Source organism: Micromesistius poutassou (genome assembly GCF_964030765.1).
Source record: "Micromesistius poutassou genome assembly, chromosome: 8".
Classification (NCBI taxonomy): domain Eukaryota; kingdom Metazoa; phylum Chordata; class Actinopteri; order Gadiformes; family Gadidae; genus Micromesistius; species Micromesistius poutassou.
The window spans coordinates 17214844-17229843 of record NC_140278.1 but is presented as its reverse complement, the minus strand read 5'-3'; the positions used below and the strand labels follow the sequence as shown (position 1 = coordinate 17229843).

The following is a 15000-nucleotide window of genomic DNA, read 5'->3' as shown; positions in this document are numbered from 1 at the left end:
CCCCCCCCCGCCCGGAGCAATTGATTGGACGCGGGGTCTCTGTGAGGAGCAGAAAAAATAGAATCCCCTTCCTTCCTCACATCATGCATTAATACGATCCAGCAGCTGGGGAGGGGAAGAGGGAAATCTCATTTACATGAATATTATATGGTTCTTTTTCTAATTTTTGCATGAATTTGCCACACGTTTGGTGCAGTATTGTCATTGAATTCAGACGGAGGGGATGTGATCAAGGGTGGGTGGTGGGGGGAGTGCTACTTCAAAGGTAACTATAAACAAACCCTCTGGTAAAATGGAAAGGAGGATGGAAACTGTTGTTTCTCTGCCGTCTGTTGACAGCTAATGACTTTTAATTAGATTTTGCGGATGGATGTGAGCGTTTGCTGGCACCGTTGGCACTGTTGTAAGAGGGGGGTTCAGGCAAGCAGGTTAGCTAACGCTAAGGACATTTTTTACTGATTTGTTTTGGTTTTATTGACATTTAAACGTATTGATAACAGGGAACTCAATTAAAATTAAATGAGAAAAACAGGGAATATAATTTTTTTGGTTGTGACCTGAATTGTTAATGTAACAGCTTTAGAAACAAACAAAAAAAGTAATTTCCCAGCACAGAAAAATTGGGTTTGTTAGAAGTTTTGGTAGAAAGGTTTTGGTAGAAAGGTATATTTCTATCCAAAGCATCTTTGGAACAATGTCTATTTTTTTTATTTTATATATGTTATATATGTTTTTTTCTACTTTAATTTACTACTACTATTCTTTGATGTTACAATCAAAAGTTATACATTTTGTAATCAATATATATATATTTTAAACATGTCAGAAATTAGCAGTTAGTGGTTAGACACTCACATTTTTAAGTACAAAACAGAACCAGTAGGGATTGTACTTTAAATGACCTGTCTCTCAAACCCCAGAGCTCCTCCAGGGTAGTGACCCATCCTGTGTCCCCCTCCCCGCCCCCATACTGCGTGTCCCCCCCCCCCCACCCCCCAGGTGTCAGCCACCGACCCCGACCTGGACGCGGACCAGGCCGCCCTCCGCTACTCCCTCCACGGCCAGGGCGCCGGCACCGAGTTCACCATCGACGAGCGCACCGGCCGCATCTCGGCCCAGCGGCGCCTGGACCGCGAGGAGCGCCCCGCCTGGAGGTTCCTGGTCCTGGCCACGGACCAGAGCGGGACGGGCCTCACCGGCTTCGCCGACGTGCTGCTGGAGGTGCGCGACATCAACGACAACGCGCCCTTCTTCCCGTGCCCGGCGCCCGGCGCCGACGGCTGCTTCGTGGGCCACGTGGCGGAGAACTCCCCCGCCGACACCTCGGTCATGGAGATGCGCGCCACCGACCCGGACGACCCCAAGGAGGGCCGCAACGCCGTGCTCAGCTACCGCATCATCCAGAACATCCGCAACGAGATCAACCTCAACCTGTTCTCCATCAACCCCTCCACGGGCACCATCTTCACCGTGCTGCGCTCGCTGGACCGCGAGGTGGAGGACCGCTACCTGGTGGTGGTGGAGGCCCGGGACGGCGGCGGGCTCACGGGCACGGGGACCGCCACCATCGTGGTCACGGACGTCAACGACCACCCGCCCGTCTTCACCCAGAGGATCTACACCGCTCAGGTGGGTCCGGTGGGCCGGGGGGGGGGGGGGGGTCTGGTGTGTCTCCTGGTTTTTGTGATAACCGCCATTTTTAACGTACCGCTGATATGTTTTGGTTCTGATTCCGGGTCAGTTCTGAGTGGACACTGTTGTTTGTCTGGACTGCTTTGGCGTCAAAGGCGACCTGCTTTGTTGTTTTTCTTCAACCGTCATGGTTTTGATGTTATCGAATGCTGATTAATGCATCGAGGTGCTGCAACCGATTAATATACACAGTCAAAACTCATCGGCCAAATGTCAAACGTCTTCAAGACAGAGGGTACATTCCAAATGAAGGAACCCCCTTGAAATAACATTTGACCAAGGGAACCGCAGGGCTACTGCATGTCACAAACACGGCCGTTTTCCCCAGTAAAGATGACGTCCGTCGATGTGCTTTTGTCACGGCAGGTGGCGGAGGAGCTGGCGGTGAACAGCGAGGTGGTGGTGGTGTCGGCCACAGACGGCGACCAGGGCGAGAACGCCGCGGTCGCCTTCAGCATCGTCAGCGGCGACGAGGACCGCAAGTTCCTGGTGGAGACGGACAAGGCGAGCCGGCGCGGCGTCGTGCGGCTCCAGAAGAGGATCGACTTCGAGAAGCCCCTGGAGCGCACCTTCAACCTGACGCTGAAGGTGGAGGACGCCGACTTCTTCAGCCTGGCCTACTGCCTGGTGCAGGTGGAGGACTCCAACGACCACCCGCCCGTGTTCTTCCCCCAGTTCTACGAGGCGCCCCCCATGCCGGAGGACGTCCCGGTGGGCACCATCGTGGCCCAGGTCTCCGCCTCGGACTCGGACTCGGGACAGAACGGCCGCTTCGCCTACACCATCGCCGGGGACTCGGACCCCCGCGGCCAGTTCGCCGTGGACCAGTCGGGCTGGGTGGCGGTGGCGGCGCCCCTGGACCGCGAGCGGGCCTCGCAGCACCGCGTGGTGGTGCTCGCCACCGACACGGGCACGCCGCCGCTGACGGGCACGGCCATCGTCATGGTGACGGTGCTGGACGTCAACGACAACGGGCCGGAGTTCGAGGCGGCGTACCGGCCGGTGGTGTGGGAGAACGCGCCGGCGCCGCAGGCGCTGCGCATGAACGACACGTCGCCGCTGCTGCACGCCGTGGACCGTGACGCGGCGGCCAACGGCGGGCCCTTCGCCATCCGCCTGCTGGCGCTGACGTCGGACGCCGCCAGCTTCAACCTGACGGACCTGCGCAACGGCAGCGCGGTGCTCACCGCGCTCCGCACCTTCGACCGCGAGCGGCAGAAGGAGTACCGCCTCCCCGTCCTGATGGTGGACAGCGGCACGCCGCCCATGAGCGCCACCGCCACGCTGACCGTCGTCATCGGCGACCGCAACGACCACCCGCACGCGCCGGGCCACACCGACTTCATCGTGTACACCTACGAGGGTACGTTCTGGGGGGTGGGGGGGGGTGGGGGTTTTCGGTTATGGGCGGTTAGCCGTTGCAGAGTTGCAGTTTTTCCACACTTTGACAAAGCTGAACGCAGCTCTTTGACACCCGTTGATAAGTAAAAAGAAATCACTCATTTCCCAAGTTGTACTTAAACAAGCAACCGTCTACTTTTTCAGACCCTTCTCCTCATTCGCCAGCAGCGCCTTTTCTTTAAAATTGCCAAACGTTCAAAAAACGCCGCCCCCCCCCCCTAACGAAGAGGCTAACGACGGCGCTCCCCCGGCACGGCGGCCGCAGCCCCGCTGAGCTCCTTTAAGGCAGCGTTCTCTTTGGTGTGAACAGACCCACTCCTTCCTCTCCCGCCGTGACATTTTGTTGTGTGGAGGTAGCTGTGCGCGTCGGGGCGCTTTAGCCTCTGTCGGCGGCGCGGCGCCGGCTGCCGAGGACGCGGTCCTGTCACACTTGACTGCGCCCGTCCTCCGGCAGAACACTCACATCACTTATTTAGCGCGGCCTGCCATCTGTCAGCGCGCCGTCATTCGCTGGAGAAACCCGGGCCGGCTTTTTTTTTTGGTCTCCTACTCCCTTCTCCTTCTCTTTCTTCTTCTTCTTCTTCTTCTTCTTCTGTGTATTTTAAGCGGCGTCCCTCTCCTGGATGAGGAGGAAACGTTAACCTGCTCACAGGAAGCCGCGGCGTAACTTAAGAGAACAATTAGGCGCCGGCTTAGCTGCTGAGGACCGACGGGCTCATTAACAGCAGATGTATTTTCCTATGAAACGTCTTGCCATTTCACGGCTAACGAGATTATACAGTGCTTGGTTAGGGTTTTTTTTTTTTTTTTTCTCAGAAGGGTAAAACCGTATGCCCCCCCCCCCCCACCCCCTCCACTGCTCTGTCAAAACGTGTCCAATGTGCGCCAGAGAGCTGGCGCTCGCGGCCTTATCTCCCTAAATAGGTACTCCTATTCTCTGCCTCCTTCACCTCCCTCGCTCCCCTCTCCTCCCTCTGTCATTCCTGAGTGTCTCGCTATTCTGCTCCTCTGCACTCAAATCTTTTCCTGCTCTCCTCGCATTCTTTCCTCTCTCTTTATCCCTTCACTCGTTCTCTCCAATCCTCCTTGTCTTCTCTCTTTCCTTCTATTCGTCTCTCCCCTTTCCTTTTTTTTTCTTCATTATTCTCTTTATCACCATCAGCCAAAATGATCATTTCACTCATTCTGTGTTTTTAAGTGTGTGTGCCTGTATATGTGCTCATCCGTATGGGTGTGTGTGTGTGTGTGTGTGTGTGTGTGTGTGTGGCTGTGTGTGTGTGTGTGTGTGTGTGTGTGCGTGTGCGTGTGTGTGTGTGTGTGTGTGTGTGTCTGTCCCACCAACAGGCATGCTCCCTGCGACAGTGCTGGGTAAGATCCAGTCCCCCGACCTGGACGACTGGAGCCAGAAGGAGTATCACCTGGAAGGACAACCGTCCAGGTACTGATACCTCCTCCGCTAACGGCTGTCAGCTGACAGCCATGACGTCGCTATATGGACTCACACCAGATTGCGATAAGGATAGCTTGGGAGATAAAGAGCAAGAGCTAGTGCGAGAGAGAGAGAAAGAGAGAGAGAGACAGAGGGAGAGAAAGGAAGAAGGATGAAGATTTGTCAAGATAAACAGTGAGATGGATCAATTGATAGATTATCCCTTTGCCTCCCTCTCTCTTTCTTTCTCTCTCTTGCGCTCTCCCTTAGATGGATAGATGCCAAGAAACAGACACAGAGAGAATGAAGGGTCTTTGTACGAGGCCAGAATGACAGCAAAAGCAAACGGAAGGAAAATCTTTTAGGCATGAATAGGAATCTAAAAAAGAGATTCTGATGCAACAGAGGGCATAGCTCTTACAAGAGAATAGAGCTGAACTGCTGGAGCCAGCGTCACTGCTGCCAACGTTATAGACTCCGGTCCCTGTTTGTTTTAATTGGTACATTGGTTTATAATAGATTTACAGACATCTTAATCTTCTCTAGTGTAGAGCAAAGCACTATAAAAAAAAGAAGATGATTGCATTATGGGTTCTATTGCTGTCGTTACTTCCTCTGCCATGCACACACCATGGGGTCTTTGAGGTACTGCTCCAGATGAAAGTCTATATTTGATCACTTTGTTGACACGTTGAAGCTAAAACGGCGAGCAACCATTTGCTGTCCTGGTGCTGAACATCTGACACCGACGCAGAAAGAGAGAGGAGAGAACAGAGAGGTGGTGTGATGGAGGGATTGGAAAAGGCATGATAAAGTGTATATGTGCGGAGAGAAGACTTGCAGTAACGGTGCGACAGCGAGGCAGGGAAGAAAGGCTTCACAAAGCGGTGAACGACGAGCAGTGCGAAGAAACCGTGTGAGACATCAGGGAGAGGGTTATTAATAGTTAATAAGCTGAATATTCCCAGGCAGGCGCGGTAAGGGAGCGCTAGTATTGTTGTGATGAGGTGGGGCTGCACACAGACACCTTGAACACTGGATCAAATTAAGCACTGTGACTCCCACCTCGAACACACACGCGCACGCACGTCCCTCGGATGCAAAACACCTGGGAGGATGGAGGGAGTCCTAGGAGGAGGGGGAGGGAGTGGAGAAGAAGAAGAAAAATTACTTTTTTCTCCAAGCTCTCTCCGTCTTTCACCGCAGAGGCTACAGTACCGTTTGGAAGGCAGAATTCTGCGGTAATGCGCATACATGCTGAGGATCACAGCAAACCAGACATGTGATATTAATGTATTATGTAGGCAGACTTCTGCTGCCACGGAAAGAAGGGATAGGAAACCACCATCGAAGGCTGTTGTCTTTGCTCCAACATTTACCACCGAGCTCTTCAAGGGCTTGTCATCCAAAACATTTTAGGATGAGAGTTCCCGTCATCTAGCCGTGGGGGTGTTGAGGTCTGATGACGCCATCCAACCAATCACGAAGAAACACGAAAACGGCTTGGCCTGAATCTTTTTACAAACTGCAAAACTTCCTCGCGCAGGATGATGAGCTTTCGTTTCCATCACTTAAATGTTGTGGCAATCATCTTTACTATTTACTATTAATACCTAAACTAGTATAAGACATGTGTCATCACTGAGCAGGTGGGGGTCGGTTCAGGACGCCTGCCTGCCTCCCTTCCCCCCAGAGCAGCCAGACTTGTATCACTGGATCAAGCCCGCCGGTCGGGGAGGAGTTTGGGACCGGGGCGGGATCAGTGGGGGGCAGGGTCGGCGGGGCGAAAGGGAGGGGGTGAGGTCACACCGCATGGCCCGCGGCGACTCGTATCGGATTGGGTGGGGTCGACGGGGTCAGAGTGGTGGTTAGAGACCGGACATGACGCGGTGAACGGGGCCTCACGATGGACACCGCCGTTGGTCCCCTTGTTCTGGGTTCAGTCGTAGCAGGTCGTGTCCTAATTAAATCGATGATCCGATGATTTTGTCTCAATATAGAACGGAGAGCTTGGCACCAGAACACACAGTCCAGTTCACATCTGAGCATTATTAAAACATTGTTGATTTGCTAATTGATGATGTAATAGGTATGTTGGTATTACATAACAGTTCCCCCTATTATTTCTTTTACATATTTATATTTTTACTATCTCATTTACTTAATCTTCTATTGTTGCTGCTATGTTGAGGTGTATGGCTGTTGAGGAACCAAGCCAAAGAATTGTACTCTTGTGTACTTAGGGTAAGGGGACAATAAGAACTGGGGCTAACTGTGGCTAGACAGACACCCTACAATCCCGACCGCGTTCGTGTCCCACATGTCAGATTAAGCCTCTCCATCTCTCATCCCTTTATCCTTAACCTCGTGTCTCCTCTTCCTGAACTGTCCTCTGCTCTCCTCATCTCCTCGTCTCCTCTCTCCTCCCGTGTACCCTCCAGGTGGTTCAGTCTGAACCAGTACTCGGGCCAGCTCAGCATCACGGAGGGCACCCCGCCCGGCTCCTACCACCTGCAGGTCCGGGTGTCGGACCAGACCTGGCCCGACGTGGTCTCCTCCGCCCGGGTCCTGGTGTCCCAGCTCCCGGAGGAGGCCCTGCACAACGCCGGGTCACTGTGTCTGTCTAGTGAGTCACTCCATATTAACATGAGTTTACATGTTAATCGTATGCAGCGGATGTTGTTCCACTATGTTAAAGTTAGGGTACACTTTATCGAGATGTAGGCGAGGCCTAGGAATCAAGCTCACGGATCCATTCTTCTACTGAACGACAATAGAGATACTGTATTCCTTCCACTTCCCACACTAGAGAAAAGTTGAATACGTTACAGTTTCCATTTTTCGCACTTTCCGGCTTTTCCTCCAGAAATGCTGAATATTTCTCCAATTCTAAAACGGATTAAAAAAAGTCACACACACACACACACACACACACACACACACACACACACACACACACACACACACAAAACCACCCCCTAATTTCCCTCAGAAGCTGATTGTGTGACAGGGTTGCCACGGAAACCCTGTTTGTCATCTATGTGATGTCAAGTGTCCCACGGTGCCGCGGGCCAGGCTTTTGTTGCCTGTGACTAGTCTCCTGGGAGGGATGCTGATTGGCTGGCAGCTCCCTCAGGTGCCTCGCTCACCAGAGACCCACCTGTCTAACCTTGCCTCTCAGCAAGGCATGATGGGAAATAAATAACCCATCTCCCTCTCCCGTCTTTATCGTCTCCACTTGTCTCCTATTCTCTTCCCTTCCGATTCCCTTTTTCAAGCTTTTCTCCTCACCTTTCAGGTCGAACTCTTTCCCTCTTCCTCTCTCGCTGCCTTCCTTCTCCATCTCATGTCAACCGTCACAAACAGGGTGTGTTGTTCATCTAATGCCTCCGTTCAGTCATTCAGCAACATCTAACGCAGCCTACCGCGCTGCATCGCTGTCAGATAAATGTCGCCAAGAAGCAGGTAGGGGGCATCTTGCTGGAAGATGCCTTCCGAGAACCCTGTGGACATCTGTGTTCAAACCAAAACCTTTTGACTGTGTTTAACAACCTTAAAGCTAGACTAGCCTGCCCCTGGCTTCATATCATATACTTTTGTTAATATATGCCGACATTTCTATTTTTTTTGTTTAAGATTCAGATTTTGAATCATTACTTTTTTGCATAGATGTTGCAGCTGTGATGCAGTCCTAATAAAATAATCAATCGCACCTTCTGTTCTCCCTCCCTCGCTTCTCCCTCCCTCCCCTCCCCTCCCTCCCTCCCCTCCCTCTCTTCTCCCTCCCTCCCCTCCCCTCCCTCTCTTCTCCCTCCCTCTCTTCTAACTCGCTCTCTCCTCCCTCCCTCTCCCCTCCCTCTCTCCTCCCTCTCCCCTCCCTCTCTCTCTCCACCCATCAACCCTCTCCTCTCCCTCCCTCTCTCCACTCATCCACCCTCTCCTCTCCCTCCCTCCCTCCCTTCCTCTCTCCCTTCCTCTCTCCTCCGTCCTCCTCCCCTTACCCTTACCCCCAGACCTGACAAAGGAGGAGTTCTTCAGCACCCCTGGGGGAGGAGAGGGCAGGGACCAGGAGAGCGGCTTCACCAGGCTGGGTCGTGCGCTGGCCGAGCTCCTCCAGACGGACCCTGAGAAGGTGCAGGTGTTCTCGGTGAGCGATGCGGGCCGGCGCGGGGAGAAGGAGCTCAACGTGTGGTTCGCCGCCCACGGGTCGCCCTACTACAAGGCCGAGAAGCTCCACGGATACGTGGCAGCGGGCCGGGCCGAGGTAAGGGGGGGGGGGGGGGAACCAGTTAGCCAATCAGAATGACTTCTGGGATGTCTTTGTATCTCTGGTGGTCATTTATGCAGATGCATAGCATATACTCTATATATATATATATATATATATATATATATAAAATATATCTATCTATCTATCTATATATACAAAAAATTTAGTAAAAGAAAAGTGAGGTTAGTAAGGTTATAGTTAAAAAGGGAGTAATTAAAAGAAAACCTGGACAGAGTGCAGAATAGGTGAAGGAATAAGAATGGGTATAATGGATCATTTCTGTATTATTTTTTATTTTATTCATTTATATTTGTGTAATCAGTGGAAGTCAGGTACATAGTAGGAGTTAAGTGAGATATGCTATAAATACAACTGCTGCAGGGGCTATAGCGATAATTGGGGTCTGAGGATAATGCCGCTCGAATGTGATGATTTGTGATGATTTGTGTCCATGTGCAGACTAATATCACAGACTAATACCACAAAAGTAAAATACACAATAGCATTTGTCACATAAGTAGTACTTATGTTTCCCTGTCTGGAGGGATACTAACTTGACAGTGGCCAGTTCAGATCATAAGACGCGATACAGATAGAGACATAAAGGCGAGTGATTCAAAGACCTGCTGTCTCACCTGCTGGGTGGAACACAGCCAACTAATGACTGCTAAACGCTCCTTGAGAGCTACGCCCCTGCAGAGAGAAACAGGCTATTAGTGATAGTTAACACATAATGTACCTAATTAAAGGCTAAATATAGCACCCGAACAAACACACACACACATGCAGACACATAGCGGTAAACATCGAGTGATTTGAGGCACTTAAATCATTTCGATTAGCATAGTGGCTAGTGACCCCGAGCTAATGCTTATGAAGGGGACATTACGGACGCATAACAAATCAAACGGACAGGTAGAAAGAATGAGAGAGACGGCTTTTATTATTTTGAATTTCCCCAAATGGACCATTAACATTCACACAGATCCAGATCAGTGCACACTGCAGGCAAATAAACACAAACACACAAACACAAACACAAGCACACGCACACACACACACACACACACACACACACACACACACACACACACACACACACACACAATCACAAGCACACACATTATTGGTGAGCCGCTCCATTGCCACACAAGGTCACATTGACATTTAAATTACCAAAATCTCTCACTCCTTTAACCTTCTCTCTCTCTCTCTCTCTCTCTCTCTCTCTCTCTCTCTCTCGCTCTTCTTGCTCCTCTTTATCTCTCTCTCCTCTTTGTCTCTCTCTATCTTTCTCTTTCTCTGTCTCTCTCTCTTCTCAGTCTGTCTCTCTCTCTCTCCTCTGTCTCTCTCTCGTTTCTCTTCTCTCTCTCTCTCCTACCTCCTCTCTTTCTCTCGCTGTCTCTCTCACACTCTCTACTTACAAAATGTCAAAAATTAGGAATGAAGGATTAGATTGAAAATGAGATAACGATGAAGAATCTAGGGTGACTGCACGTTTGGTCCGATCAAACAGGACGGCGGACTTCGAGCTGACAGCGATCAACACACATTTCTTCAGATGATTACTAGACGTCTTTGTTTCTTTACTTAATTATTTTCCTCCCTGCTCTCTCCCTCTCTCTCTCTCTCTCTCTCTCCATCTCTCCCACCCTTCCGTCCCGCTGCAGCTGGAGGCCGCTCTGGGCGTGTCCATCTCCCAGGTGGGCGTGGACGACTGCCCCTACACCGACTGCAGCCAATCCGGCGGCTGCAGCACTGTGGTGTCCTTTAGCCCCGCCCCCGTGGAGCTGAGCTCCGGCAACACCACCCTGGTATCCGTGGCCGCCTCCACCCAGGCCCGGTGTGGATGTGGCGGACGGGAGAGACCCCACCTTTCCTGCTCCTCCTACCCAGCCAACCCCTGCCTCAATGGGGGCACCTGCCAGGACGGGGACCTGGGCTACAGGTGAGCTCTCCCCTGGTCCCTCTCCGACCTGCACGGCTTCCTTGTTGTTCATTTCATTAGATCAGTTTGACCTTCATGGTAATGTGGTATTCATCTTTGTTGCATTTGTTATGCAGCGTTATGATGCTTTTATCAAGGGCGGTTTCCATTGAATACAGCTACTGTGTCCTTCATTAGCAGAGGTTTTGGTTCGCTCTATGACTCTACTCTACTCTACTCTGTCTGAGTGTATTCTGGGGTTTGTGACTCCGCTCCGCTCTGCTCTATCAGGTTTTAGCTGGGTAGCATTGCCCTCGCTTGGGCCAGCAGGAAGTGGCTGGCAGGGGATGATGTCTTCAGTGCTTATTGACGTTAGCATTTCCCTGCTAGCCTACAGCTGGTGTGGGTCCCAAGTTGTTAGCATCAGATGCGTCAGATGGTGGATTTGAAAAGAGAGAAATTGGGAGCTCCAATTTGTACTGCGCTTAGATACCAGTCTAAATCTGTCAGCTATATTGGAGCGTTTTTAGATGCAAGGAATGATGCCTTCTGGTGAAGATTTGCCCTCAGGGAACTCCTTTCTGGCTTTAAATTGTTATCTTTGAAATGTCACATCACTTTACAATTAAAGATATTTGTGATGGCTGCCTCTGAATTAGCCTTGGAGCATAATTCTGCTTCCTTCTTCTTTGTTAATCCCTCTGTATTTTGGTGTCTTTGTACTATTCAGATCTTGTTTGGCTTACTGCTAGTCTTTTTATTTATTTATATATAACACTTTCAGCACCGCTTGAATCAAAAGCCTCACAAAATACAACATACCAATATTAGAGTCGCTCACTCTCTCTCTCTTCCTCCCACTCCCTCTTTTCTCTATTTTCTCTCTGTGTCTCTGTGTGTGTCTTCTCTCTCTCTCTCTCTCTCTCTCTCTCTCTCTCTCTCTCTCTCTCTCTCTCTCTCTCTCTATCCAGGTGTAAGTGTCCTCCTATGTACGACGGCCCAGAGTGCCAGCAGACCAAGCACACCTTTGGGGGCCAGGGCTACGCCTGGTTTCCTCCCATCAGGCCTTGCTTCCAGAGTCACATCTCCCTGGAGTTCCTGGCCCAGTCGGCCAATGGGCTGCTCCTATACAACGGCCCGCTAGGCTCCGCCCACCCAGGGGAGCCAGAGGACTTTATTGCTATAGGTCAGTTGTGTGTCAAAACGTCAGTTGCTGTAAAAGTCACTCCCGCTGAATGTATTATAATTCAGAGATTGTTGGCTTTAGTTTGAATGTCAAGTAGCAGTAACATTAGATGATACACTTAAGTCCTGTTGGTCTGTGGGCTTCTCTTGTCAGTCATGTGAGTAAAACCACACACACACACACACACACACACACACACACACACACACACACACACACACACACACACACACACACACACACACACACACACACACACACACACTTTAGAGGTTTCTTTCACTGTTGCTAGGAAACTCTGTGTTGTTAAAGGTTAAGTTTTTTTTTAACTTTGATTCCTAACAAATTTAACGATTTAGCAAACACTGTTAACCCAAGCTCCTGTAGATTCCACAGACGCCTACAGGTGTACAGACTGCAGGCATTGGGGATCGAACCCAGAGCCTTTCGGCTGTACACCCAATGCCCTAGACTCCCCTTTCCCATACCATAAAGCATGCCATTCTCTGAAGAGCACTTTTTCAGTCCGTGGGACATAATGTGTTGTAAAGCACAGGGGACGTCTGCGTTCCTATCAGAGTCCCGAGCCAGCGCCCAGTCTTAACGGATTAGCCTGGACGTGGCCTCTGAGAGGGCCTTGCATAATGGCTTTGTTAGCACTTCCTGCTGTTAAGTTATGTCATTATCGAGTTGTGGCTGCAGAGATGAGGAAAATCAAATACGGCCTCAGCATTGATCACTGAGCAGCATTTATCCACAACATGTTCAATACCAGTCCCCCGTGTTGATTGGGTATGACCAGCGCACACACAGGAACCCACAGAAACACAGAAACATGTACAGAATAACCACGCATACAGAAACATACACATAAACATGCACACACACACACACACACACACACACACACACACACATGCACACAAACAGTCACCATGACATACAGTGGCTGCAGAATCATTCAGCAGGGAGAAAACTGCTGACAGCAAAGGCTATAACCGTCACACATGCAAGATTTTATAAGCATGCATGCACACGAACACACACACATATACGCACTTACACGCAGGGGAAATGTCAAGGTCAAAGGTCCTTACATTGCTCCGATCCATTAGGGTTTAGTGTATTCACATTTTGTTCCAGACCTTGTTTCTCATTAATATCTGATGTTTATTTATTGCTTCAGTTAATTCTTACGGTTTTTATCTCTGCTACAAAGCACTAAATCCTCCCTGTGTGTGTGTGTGTCTTTCTCTCTCTCTCTCTCTCTCTCTCTCTCTCTCTCTCTCTCTCTCTCTCTCTCTCTCTCTCTCTCTCTCTCTCTCACTCTCTATTCAATAAGAATTTGAAGGGCACCGACATTGCCAAAGCACATACAAATTAAAAAATCATACAATGAAATGTTTAATAGTGAAAAACGAAAGCAATAAAAACTTGAAAATGTTTACAGGAAGTACTCAAGACTAAGACTGCACCTCCTTCTCCCCCCCTTGGTCCCTCTCTCTCTGTCTCTTTGTCCCTCTCTCTCTGTCTCTGTGTCCCTCTCTCTCTGTCTCTTTGTCCCTCTCTCTCTGTCTCTTTGTCCCTCTCTCTCTGTCTCTTTGTCCCTCTCTCTCTGTCCCTTTGTCCCTCTCTCTCTGTCTCTTTGTCCCTCTCTCTCTGTCTCTTTGTCCCTCTCTCTCTGTCTCTTTGTCCCTCTCTCTCTCTGTCTCTTTGTCCCTCTCTCTCTGTCTCTTTGTCCCTCTCTCTCTCTGTCTCTTTGTCCCTCTCTCTCTCTGTCTCTTTGTCCCTCTCTCTCTGTCTCTTTGTCCCTCTCTCTCTCTGTCCCTTTGTCCCTCTCTCTCTGTCTCTTTGTCCCTCCCTCTCTCTGTCTCTTTGTCCCTCTCTCTCTGTCTCTTTGTTGTCCCTCTCCCAGAGCTGAGGAACGGGGTCCCAACTCTCAGTATAAACCACGGATCAGGAACCCTGACTCTCCAGCTCCCCCTGCAGGCCAGCATCACAGACCGCCGCTGGCACCGCCTCGACGTCCTCAGCGACGGCAAGGTAGGGCCGAGGGGTTAGGGTGGACGGACGGATGGATGGACAAAAAGTTGGGTGGATGATGTATGGGAGGATGGAGGAATGGATGGACAGATGGATGGATTAACGGATGAATGAATAAATGGAAGGATGGGTTGTTGGATGGATTGGCAGATGGATCAATGGCTGGTTGGATGGATGGATGCCATGGCACATTGGTGCCCAAAGAGATCACGTCATTGCAATCCATCTTGTTCCAACTGGTGGTAACTTGTTGTATTGCGCAAGGGGTACTGTATGTGTGTGTGTGTGCGTGCGTGTGCGTGCGTGCTTGCCTACGCGCGCGTGTGTGTGTGTGTGCGCGTACATGCGTGCCTACATGTGTGTGCGTGTGTGCCTATATATGTGTACGTGCGTGCCTACATGTGCGTGCTTGCATGTGTGTGTGTGTGTGTGTGTGTGTGTGTGTGTGTGTGTGTGTGTGTGTGTGTGTGTGTGTGTGTGTGTGTGTGTGTGTGTGTGTGTGTGTGTGTGTGTGTGTCACCCCCTCCACCCGGAGCATTGACGAGTCTCTCTGTGTCTATGTCCAGGTGGTCCAGCTGCTCCTGGACCAGTGTGGGGGGGCGCTGGTGAACGAGGTGGAGGGTCTAGTGGCGGAGGGGACGGAGATGGACCAGAGTGGCTGTCGGGCCTCAGGAGAGAGCCCTGGAAACCAGAGGTAACGAGGGCCGCCAGTACCGAGGCAGAGCGCATCAGGGTCAGGGGATAGTGTGGACAGATGTGTACATATCACACACATATCACACACAACTAAATATTTATATATCATCTCTTCTCCTCCCCTCCTCTACTCTTCTCTTCTCCTCCCCTCCTCTATCTTCTCTGCTCCTCCCATCGCCTCTTCTTCTCCTCCTCTCCTATCCTGTCCTCTCCCCATCCTTCCCTCTTATCCTATAATCGACTCTCCTTTCCTCCTCTTCCCCCTCCTCCTCCTTCTCCTCCCCCTCCTCCTCCCCTCCTCCCCTCCTCCTCCTCCCCTCTCTTCCTCTTCTCTTCCTCCTCTCCTCCTCCTCCTC

At 50.8% G+C, this 15000-nt stretch overlaps 1 protein-coding gene across 1 annotated transcript in view; it reads left to right on the top strand.

Annotated features, from left to right (window-relative positions):
* The window catches only part of LOC311351805 (neural-cadherin), a gene marked incomplete at its 5' end in the record, with an annotated part of 92871 nt that overhangs the window by 71445 nt on the left and 6426 nt on the right, over window positions 1–15000 (top strand). Inside the window, 9 exon segments of the mRNA XM_084471942.1 lie at window positions 1000–1629; window positions 2059–3055; window positions 4438–4531; window positions 6964–7148; window positions 8536–8786; window positions 10463–10740; window positions 11691–11905; window positions 13821–13948; window positions 14515–14642. Of these exon segments, the coding sequence (XP_084328068.1) occupies window positions 1000–1629; window positions 2059–3055; window positions 4438–4531; window positions 6964–7148; window positions 8536–8786; window positions 10463–10740; window positions 11691–11905; window positions 13821–13948; window positions 14515–14642 (2906 nt within the window).